This window comes from Coloeus monedula (genome assembly GCF_965178545.1).
Source record: "Coloeus monedula genome assembly, chromosome: Z".
Lineage (NCBI taxonomy): Eukaryota > Metazoa > Chordata > Aves > Passeriformes > Corvidae > Coloeus > Coloeus monedula.
Window position 1 is genome coordinate 32,758,349 of NC_138822.1, and position 15,805 is coordinate 32,774,153.

At 38.3% G+C, this 15,805-nt stretch overlaps 1 protein-coding gene across 4 annotated transcripts in view; it reads left to right on the plus strand.

Moving 5' to 3' along the window:
• ZNF366 (zinc finger protein 366) overlaps positions 1 to 15,378 on the plus strand; it is a 36,939-nt gene extending 21,561 nt beyond the window's left edge. For all 4 annotated transcript variants that reach the window (XM_082301587.1, XM_082301589.1, XM_082301586.1 and 1 more), the window contains 3 exons: positions 1,472 to 1,663; positions 7,352 to 7,526; positions 9,481 to 15,378. In XM_082301587.1, the coding sequence (XP_082157713.1) occupies positions 1,472 to 1,663; positions 7,352 to 7,526; positions 9,481 to 10,016 (903 nt within the window). In that variant the 3' untranslated portion in view covers positions 10,017 to 15,378. The remainder of the gene's footprint in view (positions 1 to 1,471; positions 1,664 to 7,351; positions 7,527 to 9,480) is intronic.
• Positions 15,379 to 15,805: the final 427 nt, after the last annotated feature.

Sequence of the window (15,805 nt, forward strand, 5' to 3'; positions counted from 1 at the left end):
TCACAGCCAATTCATATCAAGTGGAAGTCTTGCCACTGCTGAGAGCGGTAACAGCAGAGTCAGTTTAGGGTAGAAGCAAGCTCTGGAACATTTCCAAAAAAGATTGTTTTCAAAAATAGGAAAAATGTAATTGTTCTATTCAAGAACCTCTGAAATTGACTGTCCACTTTTACAAAAATAATAAGACAATAATAACACCTTCCACTTTAATAAAAATTTTCTTCCAGGTTTGCATATATTTCCTTTAACATTTGAATTTTGGCTTTTACATGAAAAGCATTAAAAATACAGAAAGCTAGAGCACTTGAGTCTTATAGTCACATATTCTTTGAAAACCCGACAACCTCTACTTCCACATTTACTTTTTCTTTTCTGCTTCAAGATTATAATTTCTCTTCTTCCTGGAGATTCCCTGGTCTTTGAATTTACCATGCAAGATTCCACTAATTGAAGACTTGGTCGTTTTTTTGTCACAGGAAACAAAATGCCCCTGAGCCCTTAGAGAGCTTCTGCTTATTTGTCCACAGCTGCAGGTGGATTCAGCTCTGAATATAGTTCACAGTACTTAGCTGACTAAAGGCAGCGTCATATCAGATGAGCAGACACTTGAAGCTGCTGTTAACATTCAGTTTTAGCTTTGTAATTAACTGTGAAAACTTCCACTGACAGTCATTTCACATGTTTTTAAAGAAGGCCTGTGAAGGAGTAATTGCTCTCACCTAGTAAACCCTTATTACCTTCTGCAAGTTAAACTCTTAGGCTGTTTAGTAGCAAATTCTTTGGTTTTCATAGTATCTAAATCACTCTTTGAGAAGCTGATGGACCACACAGGTGTGAGTAAGAATATTGAATTATGCAGTAGTAAATTGAGTGGCTAACAAAAAAGGTGATAAAAATGTTCTATAAATCTCATCTAAAATGAGATCATTCCATTAGGGTTACTAAAAATCCCACTAAGAATAAACAGATTTTTCTCTCTTCAATAAATGCAAGATGTATAATCTTATTCGGTGGTATTGCTTGACTACTCTCAATTACTTCAGATTATTTTCTCTAGCTTTCTTCAAAATAGTGTCTTTTTCATAATCCTGTAATATTCAATTATTAAAGGCAAGCACTACTTTAGTCTTTTAACTGGTGGGCTTTTATTTTTGTCAATACGTGTATATGTTTGATCAATACTTAAGCAGCAGAGCAGGACAGGGAAGCTCTGACACTGTGTCACATTGATTTGTAAACAAACTTCATTATTTCATTAAGCTTACATTTTGTTTTACTTCTCTGCTTCTCAGAAGCTTGTAAGAGTTTGTCAGGAAAAAATACACAGGTACCTATTACTTGAAAAAATATTAAAAGTGAAATAATTTATTATCAGCTTTGCCAATACAGAATGAATAATTCATACATTGCTGTACTGAAGATTAAATTATCTAGAAAATTTTCCATCTACAGAATTTTTCTTTTCTTTCAGGGTGTGAAAGAGCACAAATGTGGAATTTGTGGTCGGGAATTTACCCTGCTGGCCAACATGAAGCGACATGTCTTGATCCACACCAATATCAGAGCCTATCAATGCCATTTGTGCTTCAAGAGCTTTGTGCAAAAGCAGACTCTCAAGGCCCACATGATTGTTCACTCTGATGTCAAACCCTTCAAATGCAAGGTAAGTGCATTTGGTGGCAGAGGCATTAACCTACAGTATATAGCGTTTTATTATATGGTAGAATTAGAAAAATAAAACATGCTAACACATACTGCAGTTGCACTTAAACTAGCATAAACCAGTCTGGTTTTCTTTTTTTTATCCAGGTTCTGCTTATGTAGCACAAAATAATGGAGGTAAATACCTGTGGTTTACTCCCTTTCCCTTCAATATCAGTAACTTTCATCCTCACACAGTTTTGGGGGTTTTTTGCCTTGTGAGAATTTAACTGCCACAGATGTTTGAGGACAATAAGCATATCTGACATTTGCTTTGTACAACCACCCAAATGAAGTCTAAGTGCTTAATAGCTTGAAACACTTACAAAAAGCATTAATCAAGTCATGCACCCTGCAGAGGATCATGGAAAAGCAGCAGCCACAACTTCCCACAGTGATGCTATGCAACAGTTCAAGAAAGCAGTCAGAAAAAGCCACTGCAAAATACAACTACAGGAGGGATTTGAAAGGGCCAAGTGTAATTACCAGACTGAAATTCAGGGCAGGACATCAGTATGCTAACAAAACAGCCTCTGAGACCATCTGGCCTTTCTACAATCCTGTGCAAATTCCAGTTTGCTCCTTCCCCCCAGCACTGGAGGCTGACATACCCTTTCCATCTTCTCTTCTCCTCCCTCCCCATAAAACATTAAGGCTTCTTGACCCTGTTCAACTCTAATATATTCCTTATGAATTATTCATATCTATATTCTTACTCAGTATTGGATGCTACATAAGTTCTTTTGCTGCCAGTCTGGTTCATTACTGTAGTCATACCTTGTGAAGTCAAAGGTCATAGATTTTTTCCCCACTTTAATTTGCTCTAAGAGGGCTCTAAATACAGAGTGGAGCATTACCCAGCTTGTGCATAAGTAACTGAAGACTGATTTGGAAGCAATTTCTAGAACTCCTTCATCCTACATCTTTATGGTATTGAATATTTTCTTTAAAGGAATATTTCATGAAGAAGCAGAGACGGATAAAAAATTTAAAGGGAATTATTTTCTCTTGAAAAAATGTAGAAATTCAAAATGTCATAGGAATATATGATATTCAGTCCTAGTTTTAGTAAGAAAATGTCAAAATGAATCTTTCTGACTTCATAATTTTTCTCTGTTAAATTCAAAAAATTTTCCTTTGTAAAACTAGCAGCAAATTCTACCGACTTCAGTATTTTGTTTTATTTTAATTTATGTCCTATTAAAATATTATTTTGCATAGTAGGGCTTCCATTATTCCATGTTGATAAAAGAATTTCTTTTACTGAAATTCTTAGGCTGTAACATGTCAGGTCTGCTGGAGATTTTCATTCTTTGAGAACATCTGCAAACCTCCTTCTTGCTTCTATTTGGTTGAAGTCCTCATCTGACTCCTCAAAGTTCAGAAAAGAAACTCAGTTTTTGGATCAGATTTTGTGGGTGCAGTATGTGGATACACATGACTTTTTAGGTACGTGCAGATAAGCTGGAAGGTTGTGTTCAGCTCAGTGTTTGATGATGACACATTATTGAAACTTGGAGAGGGCAGTAGTTGGAACTGGGAAACAGAGTATCACCAGTATGTTTTCCAGCCAGTAACAAAAGCTCTACAGGAACACCTGTTTTTCTTATTTTTTTACTTTTCTGTCCCCACCCAGTGTCCCTAGGAGGAAAGAAACAAGTAAGCACAGCGAATCTGTTTCTCGTATGGCTGAAGCAGTGTGAACCAACATCAGTGCCCCTGACAGAGACGATTGCAACAATAAGCAAAGGCAGAATCAGGAATTGCTCTTTTGTATTAGGAACATCTTAACATTAACTCTCTGACAGAGCCCTCAAAAGACTCTTGAAAGCAAATATTTCTGGCTGGTACTCGGAGGGTTAAGGCAATGACCAGATAGCAGCCTTTTGGCACCAAGCTCCTCCTCAGCAGAAGGAAGGATATAGCTTTATGAACAGCCTGCTTAACAATGGCTCACATGTCCCCGGGGAACCGCCTGCAAATAGATTTCATCTTGCTTTCTCTTGTACTTTTCAAAGCTTCCTGTTTTCTCACGGTCCTTTTGGACAGTTTACAGTCATTCTCCCTCTCCTTCTTTCTTTGAGGAAAGGAACACCCTTCTTATGAAGAAAAAAAAAAAAAAAGAAGAAGAATGCAAGGGAAAGAGAGCACAGCAGTAGCCTTTATACTTCACCACATGCAATGGTTTTCTTTACCTTTTTCTCACAGCAAAGGAAAACATGAGTTTTCCTATGTGTCTAATCACAACTAAGCACAGACTATCAGAAGTGAGGGAGTAGCAAATAGTTGTCCCTTCTGTTTCCTCATCCAGCTGCAGCCTGGATCTCTGTTTAATTTTCCTCTGAAGAGTGAACTTGTCTGTAGAATTTAAAGGCCTGAGCCCATGTTGCCTTGTTTATTTCTGTTTAAGAAAAAAAAAAAAAGACTAAAGAGTTATGAAGGTTTTACACCAATTGGTGCAACAGTACTAATTCTGATCTGTAGAGAAAGATCCCATGGAATTTACTGTTGCTTTTAGTGCTGAAGTAATCAATGTTTCAGACCTCCAATAAAGGATTCAACGGATTTTTCTTCAGCCCAGACAAACACACACTGCAGCAAATGTTTTGAACTCCACCTTTTTCCCCATCTAAAAATGTGTGTTTTAAACAGGAGCCAAAACCAAAGAAAATGTGAGAGAGAAGTACTTTGAGAAGAAACAAAACAGGCTGACAAATCTAGAAGGATGATACTTCACGTGATGGCTTAGGAGGAGAAAATCTAGGGTTGAACTAACAGGCTTTTCTAGCAAACTGTACTGAAGTCCGTTTCATCAGCCAGTGCAACAAAGTCTCTTCAGCAGACTTGCAGCGCAGGTATTTCTCTTCAAGATGTTATTTTTGTTTTGTCTCAAGTAGACAGCCTAACAGAAAGTCCACAAGTAAACCATGTTGTTCCTCATATCCCAAGTTCTCTTGCATAAACTTCTCATCTCCCTGAGCGCTATGGTGCACTGTAGAGAGTTCTGCTGGAGCTCCCCTCCCATGCAGCTGCCTCAGGGTCATCTTTCACACTCTGCTTAGTCAGTGCTCACAAGCCTGTTATGTCACAGAGAAAGAAAATCTTGTACCATCTTCTAGTTTGATCTGCAGACTCAGGCTCTTCAGGGAGCTTTACCTGTGTACTCCAGCTATATTTGAGTTGCAGTCTTCCAGCATGAGTGAGAAACCTACTTCCTTTTACCTCTTGATCATAGATATTCATCTGGAAGGTGTCTTCTGCCTTTTTAAAAGGACCAGTAAAACAGAAATTATGCCACAGAGACCCATCATTCCAAAAAACAATTTTCCTATCTGCATTACTTTAATTTTCCTGCCACACCTCTGCACTTTAGCACCATTTCCTCATGTCCCCAGAGAAGATTTCAGGACATGAACACATTACACATCTCTAAGATGTGCCTGACTTTGGGACATGGAAAACCTGTCAACTTTATTGAGAAACACAGAACTCTGATGCTAAAGAACTATCCTTTACCAAGTCCCTGTCTTTTTAGTATGAAGCAAGAGAAACAAATATTGCCTTGATGGAAAGAAACCAAATGCTCCTCCTAGATCAGTTTTAATACTCAAGACCTTATACAGATACGGTTTTGCATGCAGTACTCTAGCCACTCATCTATTCAACATGATTTTCCTTGGTTACCAGTTCAGACAGAGAAGACCTGCTATAGGAAAGCAAGTCCTGGTGACAGCATAAGTCAGCCACAATACAAGCAGGTAACCAGAAGCCTTCAGCAAAGAGGTGTTAGAGAGATATTATTGTTGACATTTTTGTAGGAAGAGTAATATTGATATATTACAGGTTGTTCCAGCAGCTGTCAAGATACAATCAGCTGCTGTTATTCCTTGCAAATTTTCTGTGCCCATCAGTACTTCTTCTCCTCTGTTTCCTTCCAGCACTTTCTGAGTTGTTTTTTTGGTTCCAGCATTTCTCTGAGTATAAACAATCCTGCATGTTATCTTTGTTTGAATGTGAAGAAGCCAGTATTCTTTCCTCAGTGGATGGATGACCCTTGGAAACAGATACCTTACTTTGAAAAATTAATTTTCAGTGGCTATTCTTTTTTTTTCCACCAACTGTCTTGTCTAACACTTTGCTGATAAATTTATTTGCTAGAATTTTTATTTTAGCAAAATCACAAACAGAAAATCACAGAAGGGTACATAACCAGGTGAAGCAAATAATTTCTTTAAAAGCAAGTGAATGTTTTCAGAGTCTTTCTTTTTGCTTTTTGACTCAGCTCTAGCTTTTATTTTAAAACAGTATACCTGCTAATTTTTGTGTTAATGAACTGATTCATTAATTAACATTCATTGATTAACTCAAGAGAGGGTTTAAACCACAATGCATACAGCACTGTTTCTCCAAGGATCCTTTTATTATCTACATTTCATCCAGATATTCCAGGTGATGACTTTCTGAATTTTAATCTACAAGTTCTGAATCAGATCTTCTGTAATACCCAATAAACAAAATCAGAATTCAGATTATACAAAAATTCTGGTGGATTCTTAGTAATTTCTATTTGGTAATTGTCTGCCAGATGGTTGCTCTGCTAGATGGAGGTTTCAGTTACTCAGTAATGGTGATTCTGGCTCATATAGTAATAAAGAAAACCTTAAGAAATTAAAATCTTATGGTAAAACAAGTCAGGGGAAAAAAACCAAAAGAAGTAGAGAGCAAAGAGAGAAGTTTGCAGAGGATGGAAATAGCCACTTGAATGTGAATAAAATTATAAATCCTGATAAGGAAAGCCCAGAAGACAAGTAAGACTAGATGCCTGTAATAGTGATGTCAAACTCTCATGTCTTAAGAATGCATAAGAGTCCAGACTACAAAAGGGCCCATCTAAATAAACAACAACAATGAATAAAACCAACCCTTATTGTTCCATCAAAGGGAAAATTGAATGATCAATGGCTTGAGCTGGCAGAAACATGCTTCAGGGAAAGCTGAGTCATTCTTGCAGGCTCAGGAGTGTTTAAATTGCAGCTTACTCACCAGAGACACCAAAACATACCAGTTGATAAACAAAAGATAAAGCGATCAGGGAAAAAAAGGGTGAGCAAGAAACACAGAAAAACGAGGAATTGCTTTTTCTAACTTTTAGCAAAATGTGCAGCCATTTAATTTCCATTTAAAGAGAAGTAATATTCTGCTTGACTGTTTCACAGAAACCCTTAATTGGTTTTATTTTGTAATTCCATCTCTGCCTGACATTATCCTTGATTAAAGGATAGATGTATAAACAAATGGCGTGGTTCACCAGGGCAGAAACTTGTGCTTTGAATCTCATTCAGATTAAGAGCCTTGCAGATTACTCCCTTAAGACTTTCCCCTCCTGACATCAACGTGGACTGCTTTTGGGGAATCCTTGACTATGTGTCCTGGTCACCGATATTAAAAAATGTCAGCAGTTCAGAATGCCTTAGACAGTCAACCATATGTTTTTGTCTGTAGGACTTTTGCATGGAACTTTGAAAAAATATATTGCAGCCAAAAACTGTCAGGGTTTAAGTTGAGAATTGTAGGTTCTATTTCCTTTAAAAATGTTGTCCTTGAAAACACTGCTTCAAACTAATAATTTTCATTTTTACCATTTTTACAGCTGTGTGGGAAGGAGTTTAACAGAATGCACAATTTAATGGGACACATGCACTTGCATTCAGATAGTAAGCCATTTAAGTGCCTCTACTGTCCCAGCAAATTCACCTTGAAGGGGAACCTAACCAGGCACATGAAAGTCAAACACGGGGTCATGGAAAGAGGATTTCACTCTCAAGGTAATAATTTTCAGCAAGATTATTCTCTGTGGGATCTGAATATGCATATCAGTAAACACAAATGGGCTTTGTACTACAGATCCACCAACTTGTGCCATAGGTCCAATGTTATTGCAAGAGGTAAAATCCCATAAGCCTAGGAAGTTGCTATTAGCTATATTACTATAATGTTACATATCAGAGATCCCCAAAAAATCCTAAATTAATCCTAAATTCACAGAAACAGAGAATCTAAAACACTTACGGTTCTTTCTCACTGCTTATTGGATTCCAGTCTGGAATGGGAATGGAATCCTCAGACCCCTCAGTGGGTCTACATCTAGGAGCCTTGGTCATTCTGTGCTGTATTGACATAGCTGGGGTCAGATAAAGGCCATAGGCTTAAGATCTCATTTACAAAGAAGCACGTGTACAGGAGGAGATATTCCTCCCCCATCTCAAAGTAAAAGGATTTTTGACTACCGAGGGTATCCTGCAAAACGTTTCCTGTCTGCCACCTACCACATATACTTCCTGAAGTAGTGTGTAAACATGTCTTCATGTGTGTAAACATGTCAATGCTATCTAAAGAAGTGGGGCAATTAAGGATAATTTTTTTGAGGGTTTGGGTATCCAAGATATGTTTTTCAAGATTTTGCAGATAAATAATTCTTTAATGGGCAAGATTTCTTGTTGTCCCTCATATTCAAGCTTTAGGACAGCCTAGTACATGTGTAAAACGCTTCCTCTAATGACATTCAGTGTAAAATTTATGAAGATCTTAATGGCTAATGAAATAAGTGTTTTTTCTGTAAATCTCCTACAGCACCATGCTAGTTAGACAATTATTTGTAACTGGAGATTGCCTAAGAGCTTTTCATTGTACAGAGATTCTGCAGCCTTTGAGGCTTATCAGATACAAGACAATTTGTGAGGCCTGACACCTGTTTATGAACTCTTTTAACAAATACGGCTTGTTGCAAAGCTACATCTGCTATCTAGTGAGACTGCATAGATCCTTCAGAAACTGGATTCAATTACTGAGGAGAAAATAGAAACCAAAGAAAGCAAAAGCGAGTAAAATATTGACTTTCATAGCTGTTTGCTATTGGGTGAAATCCTCACCCTGTATTTTCACTAGTCTTTACTGAAGCTGGACTCTGCCTGCAGTATCTGAATTCTTTTCTATATATCCTGATGATGTTTGGGGCATATCTGAGTCCACAGATGCCTCTTGGATAGTCTCTATTTACAGCAAAAAGGAAGACACTGACAAATACTAAGGCAAACCAGATCCAGGACTAGATGCAGATTTATACTACACTGTTCAAAATCATCATTTGTTTGTAATGATTTCCTCAAGCTGAAGCACTGTCCAGTGCACAGAGCTTTTCAGTTGATTGGTTTCTCAGTGCATGAAAAGAGGAAAAATTAAGGGGAGTCATAGGCTGCTGAGACTGTTGTCTTTTCATTTTTAAAGTATTAACTTTGAACCACAGTGTCCATAGAACAAACACATTAACATGTTTTTAGTGTCTTCCACTCCTCTGAAAAATAAGATACAAAACCTGGGACTTATATTATGGACTGTGATGCTTTAGATCCGAGTTTTCTTTTAAAAAAAGAATAGGAAGGAGGAAGTGAGTAGGTTGATTGGTAAAATTCACTTTACAAAAGGCCAGACCACTTCACTTTATTCCCAGCTGCATCATCCAGAGTCTGGCATGAACAAAACAATGCTTTTTGTGTCCTAACCTGGCTGTGAAGTGTATACAATAGCACTTCTTTTTGCATCATCTCAAAGGAGATGCCATGAGACATAAACAGTGAAGTACTTGGATATAGCTGGATGGAAGACAAAGGTAAAGTATGAAATTCAAAGCCACTTCAGATTTTGTTTTTTAGCCATGTATCAAGTAGTAAAATTTCCTATATATAAATTTTTCCTTTTCTCCTCCCCTCAAACCACTACAAGGTTTTGGAAGAGGAAGGATTACTCTGTCCCAGACAAATGTCTTGAGAAGCTTGGAACAGGAAGAGCCATTTGATCTTTCCCAGAAAAGCCAAGGGAAGGGAATCTCATTTCATTCTGATGGTGAGAGTGCCAAGGGAAGCTCATGCCAGGAAGAAGAGGAAGACAACTGCTATGAGGCAGAGCGGTACAGCCCTGCTACATACCACCATGATGACAACAAGCTGTACATGGCTCAAGATCTCTCTGGCAAACCTGAGTGCATGATTAAGGACTTCAGAGAGTCCTACTGCAATGAGAAGGAAGAAGTCTTAAGTGAGGGAGGACTGGGGAAGAGAATAGGAAATTCCGACAAAGAGGAGAGATGTGGAGAGGGAGAGCTTGCAAACAACAAAGAACACCTCAGCTTTAGATCCTTTGAAAAGGCCAGACTTGGTCACTCTCTCTCTGATTACTTGTATTTCAAGCACAGGAACAAGAGTTTGAAAGAATTGCTGGAAAGAAAAATGGAAAAACAAACAATGCTAATAGGCATTTAAAATGGACATTTAAAAAAAGCTGGAAAATGGTAACCAGACAGATTTTAACATGAACTGTAAGCTACTAAAGCCTGGAAGTCTGTAGTAGTATTTAGAAATAAATAAGCCAAATTATTAAAAATAATTTAGGGTAAAACACATACATTACAAGAATAAAGCAGCTCGAGGTCAGCAAGAAATGCAATAGATATTGAAAAATAACACTTTTATCTTTATCCATTTGATGTATAACAGCCAATGGGTTGGGTACAGAAGTTTACTTCCTATTATATGGGGATAGATACTTACATGCAATTTTCTACTTAGCAGAAAGCAACATACTTCAGCATCTGATTTATTATCTGACTAAATATATATGAACACTTCTAAGCATATGCCTCAAAAATATCTGAAAATACTAAGTATTTCACATTATAAGCCAGAGTACTATTAAACACAGCATGCATGAAAATGCCGTCAATATTCAGAACTAACACAGTCCAAATCCTTGGTTTACTGAAGTGACTCTTACTTTAACTACTTAAAAAGAGAAATGGGAAACAAATTAATAAGAAATACTATTTCTTGGGAGGCAGTAAAGGACAGATCAGTAATGCTTTGAAAGGACTGGAATTTTTTACAAAATCTAGTCCTCTGGCACAAGAAACGTTTGTGCTTTGCTGTGTGTCAGCCAGTATGGGAGTATTCAGAAAATTTTGAAGTGAAATAGCATAGATTGTGTTGACATTTTGCTCTAGTGCCTGCTTAGACCTATACATTTACTGGGCAGCATCAGCATGCAGCATTCGCAATCTTGCCATAGTTACACGAGCGCAGTATGAGTCATTTCACTGAAAAAATTATGCAGTTTTGCCATTTATCTCTTCAGTTTATCATGACCAGTAAGAATAATTTTGAACTGCACAGATCTGATCAATTTTTGTTTCAGAAGGTAAAAATAACCCTTCTAGAACAAGCAGTACCTCACAGAGGAAAACCTTCCTCTTATTGGAGTCAGAAATTTTCTTGTATTACACACATCTTGAGCAGTAAGCTGCAGGCCTTTCAGATGAATTTCACTCATGATGTTTTTACGGAGTCAAACCCAGCTTTTCATCTTCTGATTCCCATACAATTATAGGTTTATAACAAACATGGAAAAAGCATTTTCCACTAAACTTTTCATTAGTTGCATGAATACTTTGAACAGCATATTAGTTCCTGCATCTTCAAGAAAAGTGAAAAGCAGCCCTTCACCATCCTATTGCTTACATGGAAATAAAAATTTAATTAGTCATAAAATTTGTCCTAAGTCCTTCGGACACCCCAGGTCAAAAGGTTGAAATCCATATATGTGGTACATCTCTTCCAAATATTACTCCCTTCTTCACTTACCTGCCAAGTTCTTGATTTGAAATACATTCCAATCATGGTCTCTATATATAGCAAGTTAAAATTAAATATATCTTATGGTTTGCTAAGACAAGTCACGTAGCTGCAGCTCTCTGCACCTATAAGAAAACACGTCTTTCAAACTAATGATCCTCATGCCTACAAGTTAATCAGGGCAAAGTCCTTATTCCTCGTATAAAACTGGGTTTGTGTAGTTTGGCTGCAGATGGTGTTTTCTTTTCTCAAGGCTGAAACATGGCAGAACACATGCAGAAATTCATGCAGAGAAATCTGTTGATAAAAGAAACAGTAACATACAGGTGATTCTTCTAAATTAACTCTATGCCAGATGTGGATATTTTTTAAAATAGAAAGGTTATGGCAAATTGAGCAGAAAGGCAGGTCACTTTAAACCTAGAATTTAAAATTCTTTGAAAGTGATGTGTATTTTAGAGGTACATAGTCGTGTTTCTTCAGGGATGAAGAGATGTATCATAAACATTCCTCTTCCTTGCTTTAGCTGTAAGATGATGCCTATTGAAAAAGGAGCCATCTTTCTTTCAAGGAAGACGTTGTGGTCAAGTAGGAAGATTTGAAAATTTTTAGAATAATGAGTGTAGCTGTAGTCTTTCTTAGACTATGGGGGAAATGATCAGGTAGAAATTCAGCATGGTCTAGTAGGTGGTCCCTCAGAAATGGGAGCAACTCCTTCAGTTAACGTGGCTCTAGATTGTCTCTGCCAGACAAAAGCTCCCATTTGAGTATGTACACAGCCAAGAGCTGGGAGTCCCTAACTCTTAGAATTGTCTCCCTCTTGGTGGTGTAGTTTCCAGATGTGCATGGTTCCAGATCAGTCCACTCCACCTTTCCAGACATACTAGTTCTCATGATAAGAAGAACAACCAAGAAATCAGGAATCTCTTCACAATTTCTGGAAAGGTGATCATGCAGATGGGTTGAATTTAGCAAGCCCTTCACTCCTGTAGTAAGCAAAGCAGGAAGGTACACAGCCCTTCCATTGTCTGTTCATTGGAGAGTGCTATGGGACAGCTAGACAGCCTTTATCAAGAAAGAAACAAAGTATTACATATCAATTGCAGTCCAGACAAATGGAGCAAAGGAGACACTTTCAGCAGAGTTCAGCTCCCAGCCACTAATATCAAAGAATGTATTCTACCTGGGCTTCAGCAAAGCCTTTGATACTGTCTCCCATGGCATTCTCCTGAAAAAGCTGGCAGCTCCTGGCTTGGGCAGATGACCTCTTCACTTGGGTAAAAACCTGGCTGTATGGCTGGGCCCAGAGAGTGGTGGTTAAAGGAGTTAACTGCAGTTGGCAGATGTTCACCAGTGGTGTCCCCCAGAGGTCAGTAATGGGCCCAGCCCTGATTAATATCTTTATTAATCCTCTAGATGAGGGGATGGAGAGCCACTTCAGTCACTTTGCCACTGACACAATGCTAGGAGTGAGTGTTGATCTGCTGGGGGAAGGAAGGCTTTGTGGAGGGGTCTGGATTGACAGGCGGAGGGCAGTGGTCAGGTTCAACAAGGTCCAGTGCTGGGCAACAACCCCAGGAAGTGCCACAGGCTGGGGCAAAGTGGCTGCAAAGCTGCCCACAGGAAAAGGACCTGGGGGTGCTGGTGCCAGCAGCTGAACATGAGCCAGGGTGTGCCCAGGTGGCCAAGAAGGCCAATGGCATCCTGGCCTGTACCAGCAACAGTGTGGCCAGCAGGACCAGGGCAGGGATTGTCCCCCTGCACTCAGCACTGGTGAGGCCACACTTCAAATCCTGTGTTCAGTTTTGGGCCCCTCACTCCAAGAAGGACATGGAGGTGCTGGAGCATGTCCAGCAAAGGTCAATGAAGCCAGACACCATCCCTGGAGGTGTTCAAGAAATGACTGGATGTGGCACTTTAGTGCCATGATCTATTTGACCAGATGGTGATTGGTCAAAAGTTGGACTTGATGATTTTAGAGGTCTTTTCTTACCTAAATGCTTCCGTGATTACATCATTCTGCAACTGCAAAAATTATGTCTACTGGAAGCATGCAGTCCAGAGTTTCCTTACAGACCTTGTAAGAGAATGTGTCAGATGTGTCCCTAGGAAAGGAAATAACTGCAGATAGTTCTGGGTTGTCTAAACGGTTAATCCAAACTCCTTCAACCATACTCACTGCATTCAATTTACTCACTTCTACAGTTGCAGTTCTCATTGGAGATGAAGCACCTGACAACCACATACAGACAGATGGAAAGAAATCCCAGAATGGCAATACTATTTGCAAATAATTCATAATGTGAACTCCTTTGCACTGCATTTTTCTAGAAAGCAGAATATTTCTTCACAATGAGACTTTGAGATTCTGCCCAGTCACAAAGTCACACTAAGCTAATTCACAAACACCTAAGTCTAATTCATGATAGAATTCTAAAAAACTCATCTAAAATGGTAAATTATCAATAAGAGAAATTGCAAACAAAATTATTACTGAGGTAAGGAGACAGTGCCAAGTGACTCAAGTGAAGTGGTTAGGAGATGATAGTCCTCCCTACCGTAGAACATAATGCAAATGGGTCTAAGACACTTGTTACAAAATGGCTTCAAGGGACAACTTAAAAGTGAAATAACAGCCTTCATTGTGAAGCACCTTGCTTTTCAAACATAAGTTATTTTCACACTATTTACATTGGCACCGCTTTGGGAACAGACAGTAACAGCTTTTGCTTTTTAATAGCTTTGAAAATGCTTTATAGAAATTTGCTCTCATAATGAAGCTATTTCCCATTTGTAATTTTCAAGAGATTAGCTTCCTTATTTTGCCTTGTGTAGCGGCTCAGAAGTCCAGTGGAGACATTGCCTGTGTCCTGGACATTGGGGGATATATTTTCTTCTTTTTCTCATTCCTAATGTGAGTTCATCTACCTTCTTCTAGCTATGTTGTGGAAAAAAAGTATTTATCTTACTCTCTGTTATTTGGGTTTTCAGTTTATGGGGACACATGAAACTATAGCCCAGTCTCCACCACCTCTACATAAAATCACATCTATACCAATTTCCTGCACTGTTATATGCAGTTTTCTTTCATTGTTTTGGAGAGCATTACAGCAAGTAAGAGTGGCTACAAACTTGTACAGCTGAGATGGCTGAGATGCTTCCAGAAGTCCTGCTGAGAAAAGGTAAATTTGCCCTACTATAATGTATCTGGGCAACTGAAGGCATGTTGTTTGTTAAGTTAGAGGCTTTTCTGATGTTAAGGATAGCAGGGAGAGTTCTGCAAGACACTTTGGAGTACAGAGTAGGTGGAGGAAAAGCCAAAAGCTGGGCTAGTAAAGTTTAAGAGTGAAGATAGACAACATATTTACAGGGAAAGTGAAGTTGTATGTGACCTTGGAACAAGGTGTTTCAGTCTGGCCACAAGGACTCGGTCATCCCCTTGTGAAACTGAGTTTTCCTGGCTGCCAGACAGCCTTCAGTTTTTGAGGGCAAAGATAGGTGCTCTGTATTCAGAAGCTCAAAAGGTAAAATACTTCATGATAATACCATAATTAAAGTTTATCCTGTGCTGTTTCCTGTAAAACAAGTTACTGCACCCACTTTTTCACAACTCTATGTTTGTCTACTACCTATTCTTTGACTTCTCTCTTCATATGGTGCTGCTGGACTCTGCTGTTTTGAGTGTACAGTTAAGAAGTAATATAAGTACTGTATTTATTATTCCTAGAAATTTTAATAATTATTAACACTTTTGAAAATGTCATGTCTGCTTAGCTGAACAAGATGTAATAGAGCTAACATTTTGTACTCCTAACAGATTTTGCAAATAATATGTTGCATATTTATTTCATGTAGAACATCAAGTTCCTATTTAAAGCCACAGCTCGTGAAGTGAACCAACTATATGTGAATCTTTAGTTTCTGGCTTTCTGTCTCAATAGTAAAAGCATGTATGATGTATTGTATTAATTTAAGCAAATAAATATGTACTGGAGAAGCTGCTGTACTTTGTTTTGAAATGGATCTGGAGTTCTTGCTGTTCTAGGTATTTTATATCGCAAATGCATGGGTCTGGTCTGACAACGTCATTCATCACTGAGCACCACTGAAGAGTGGTTCTTGTAAAGGGAAGGCTAAATCACTGATGGAGGACTAGTTAGAGGACAAGAGCAGAAGAGCTGCCAGGTCCTCTAAGGAAGAGAGATCACTTTATTATTACAGACTACACAGAGGACGTAAAAAAATGCTCTGAAGTGATTATGGTATTTGTCAGCATGGCTTCAGACAAGCTAAAAGAGAAAGATCTTTTTCTTAGAGATTTTTCAAAGAACTGCATCATGTAAAAAGAGAGGAAAAAACAACCAGATGTATTGTAAGATTGAAGTTAAGAAAATAGAAATACCATTATATCTTAAGGAATAAGC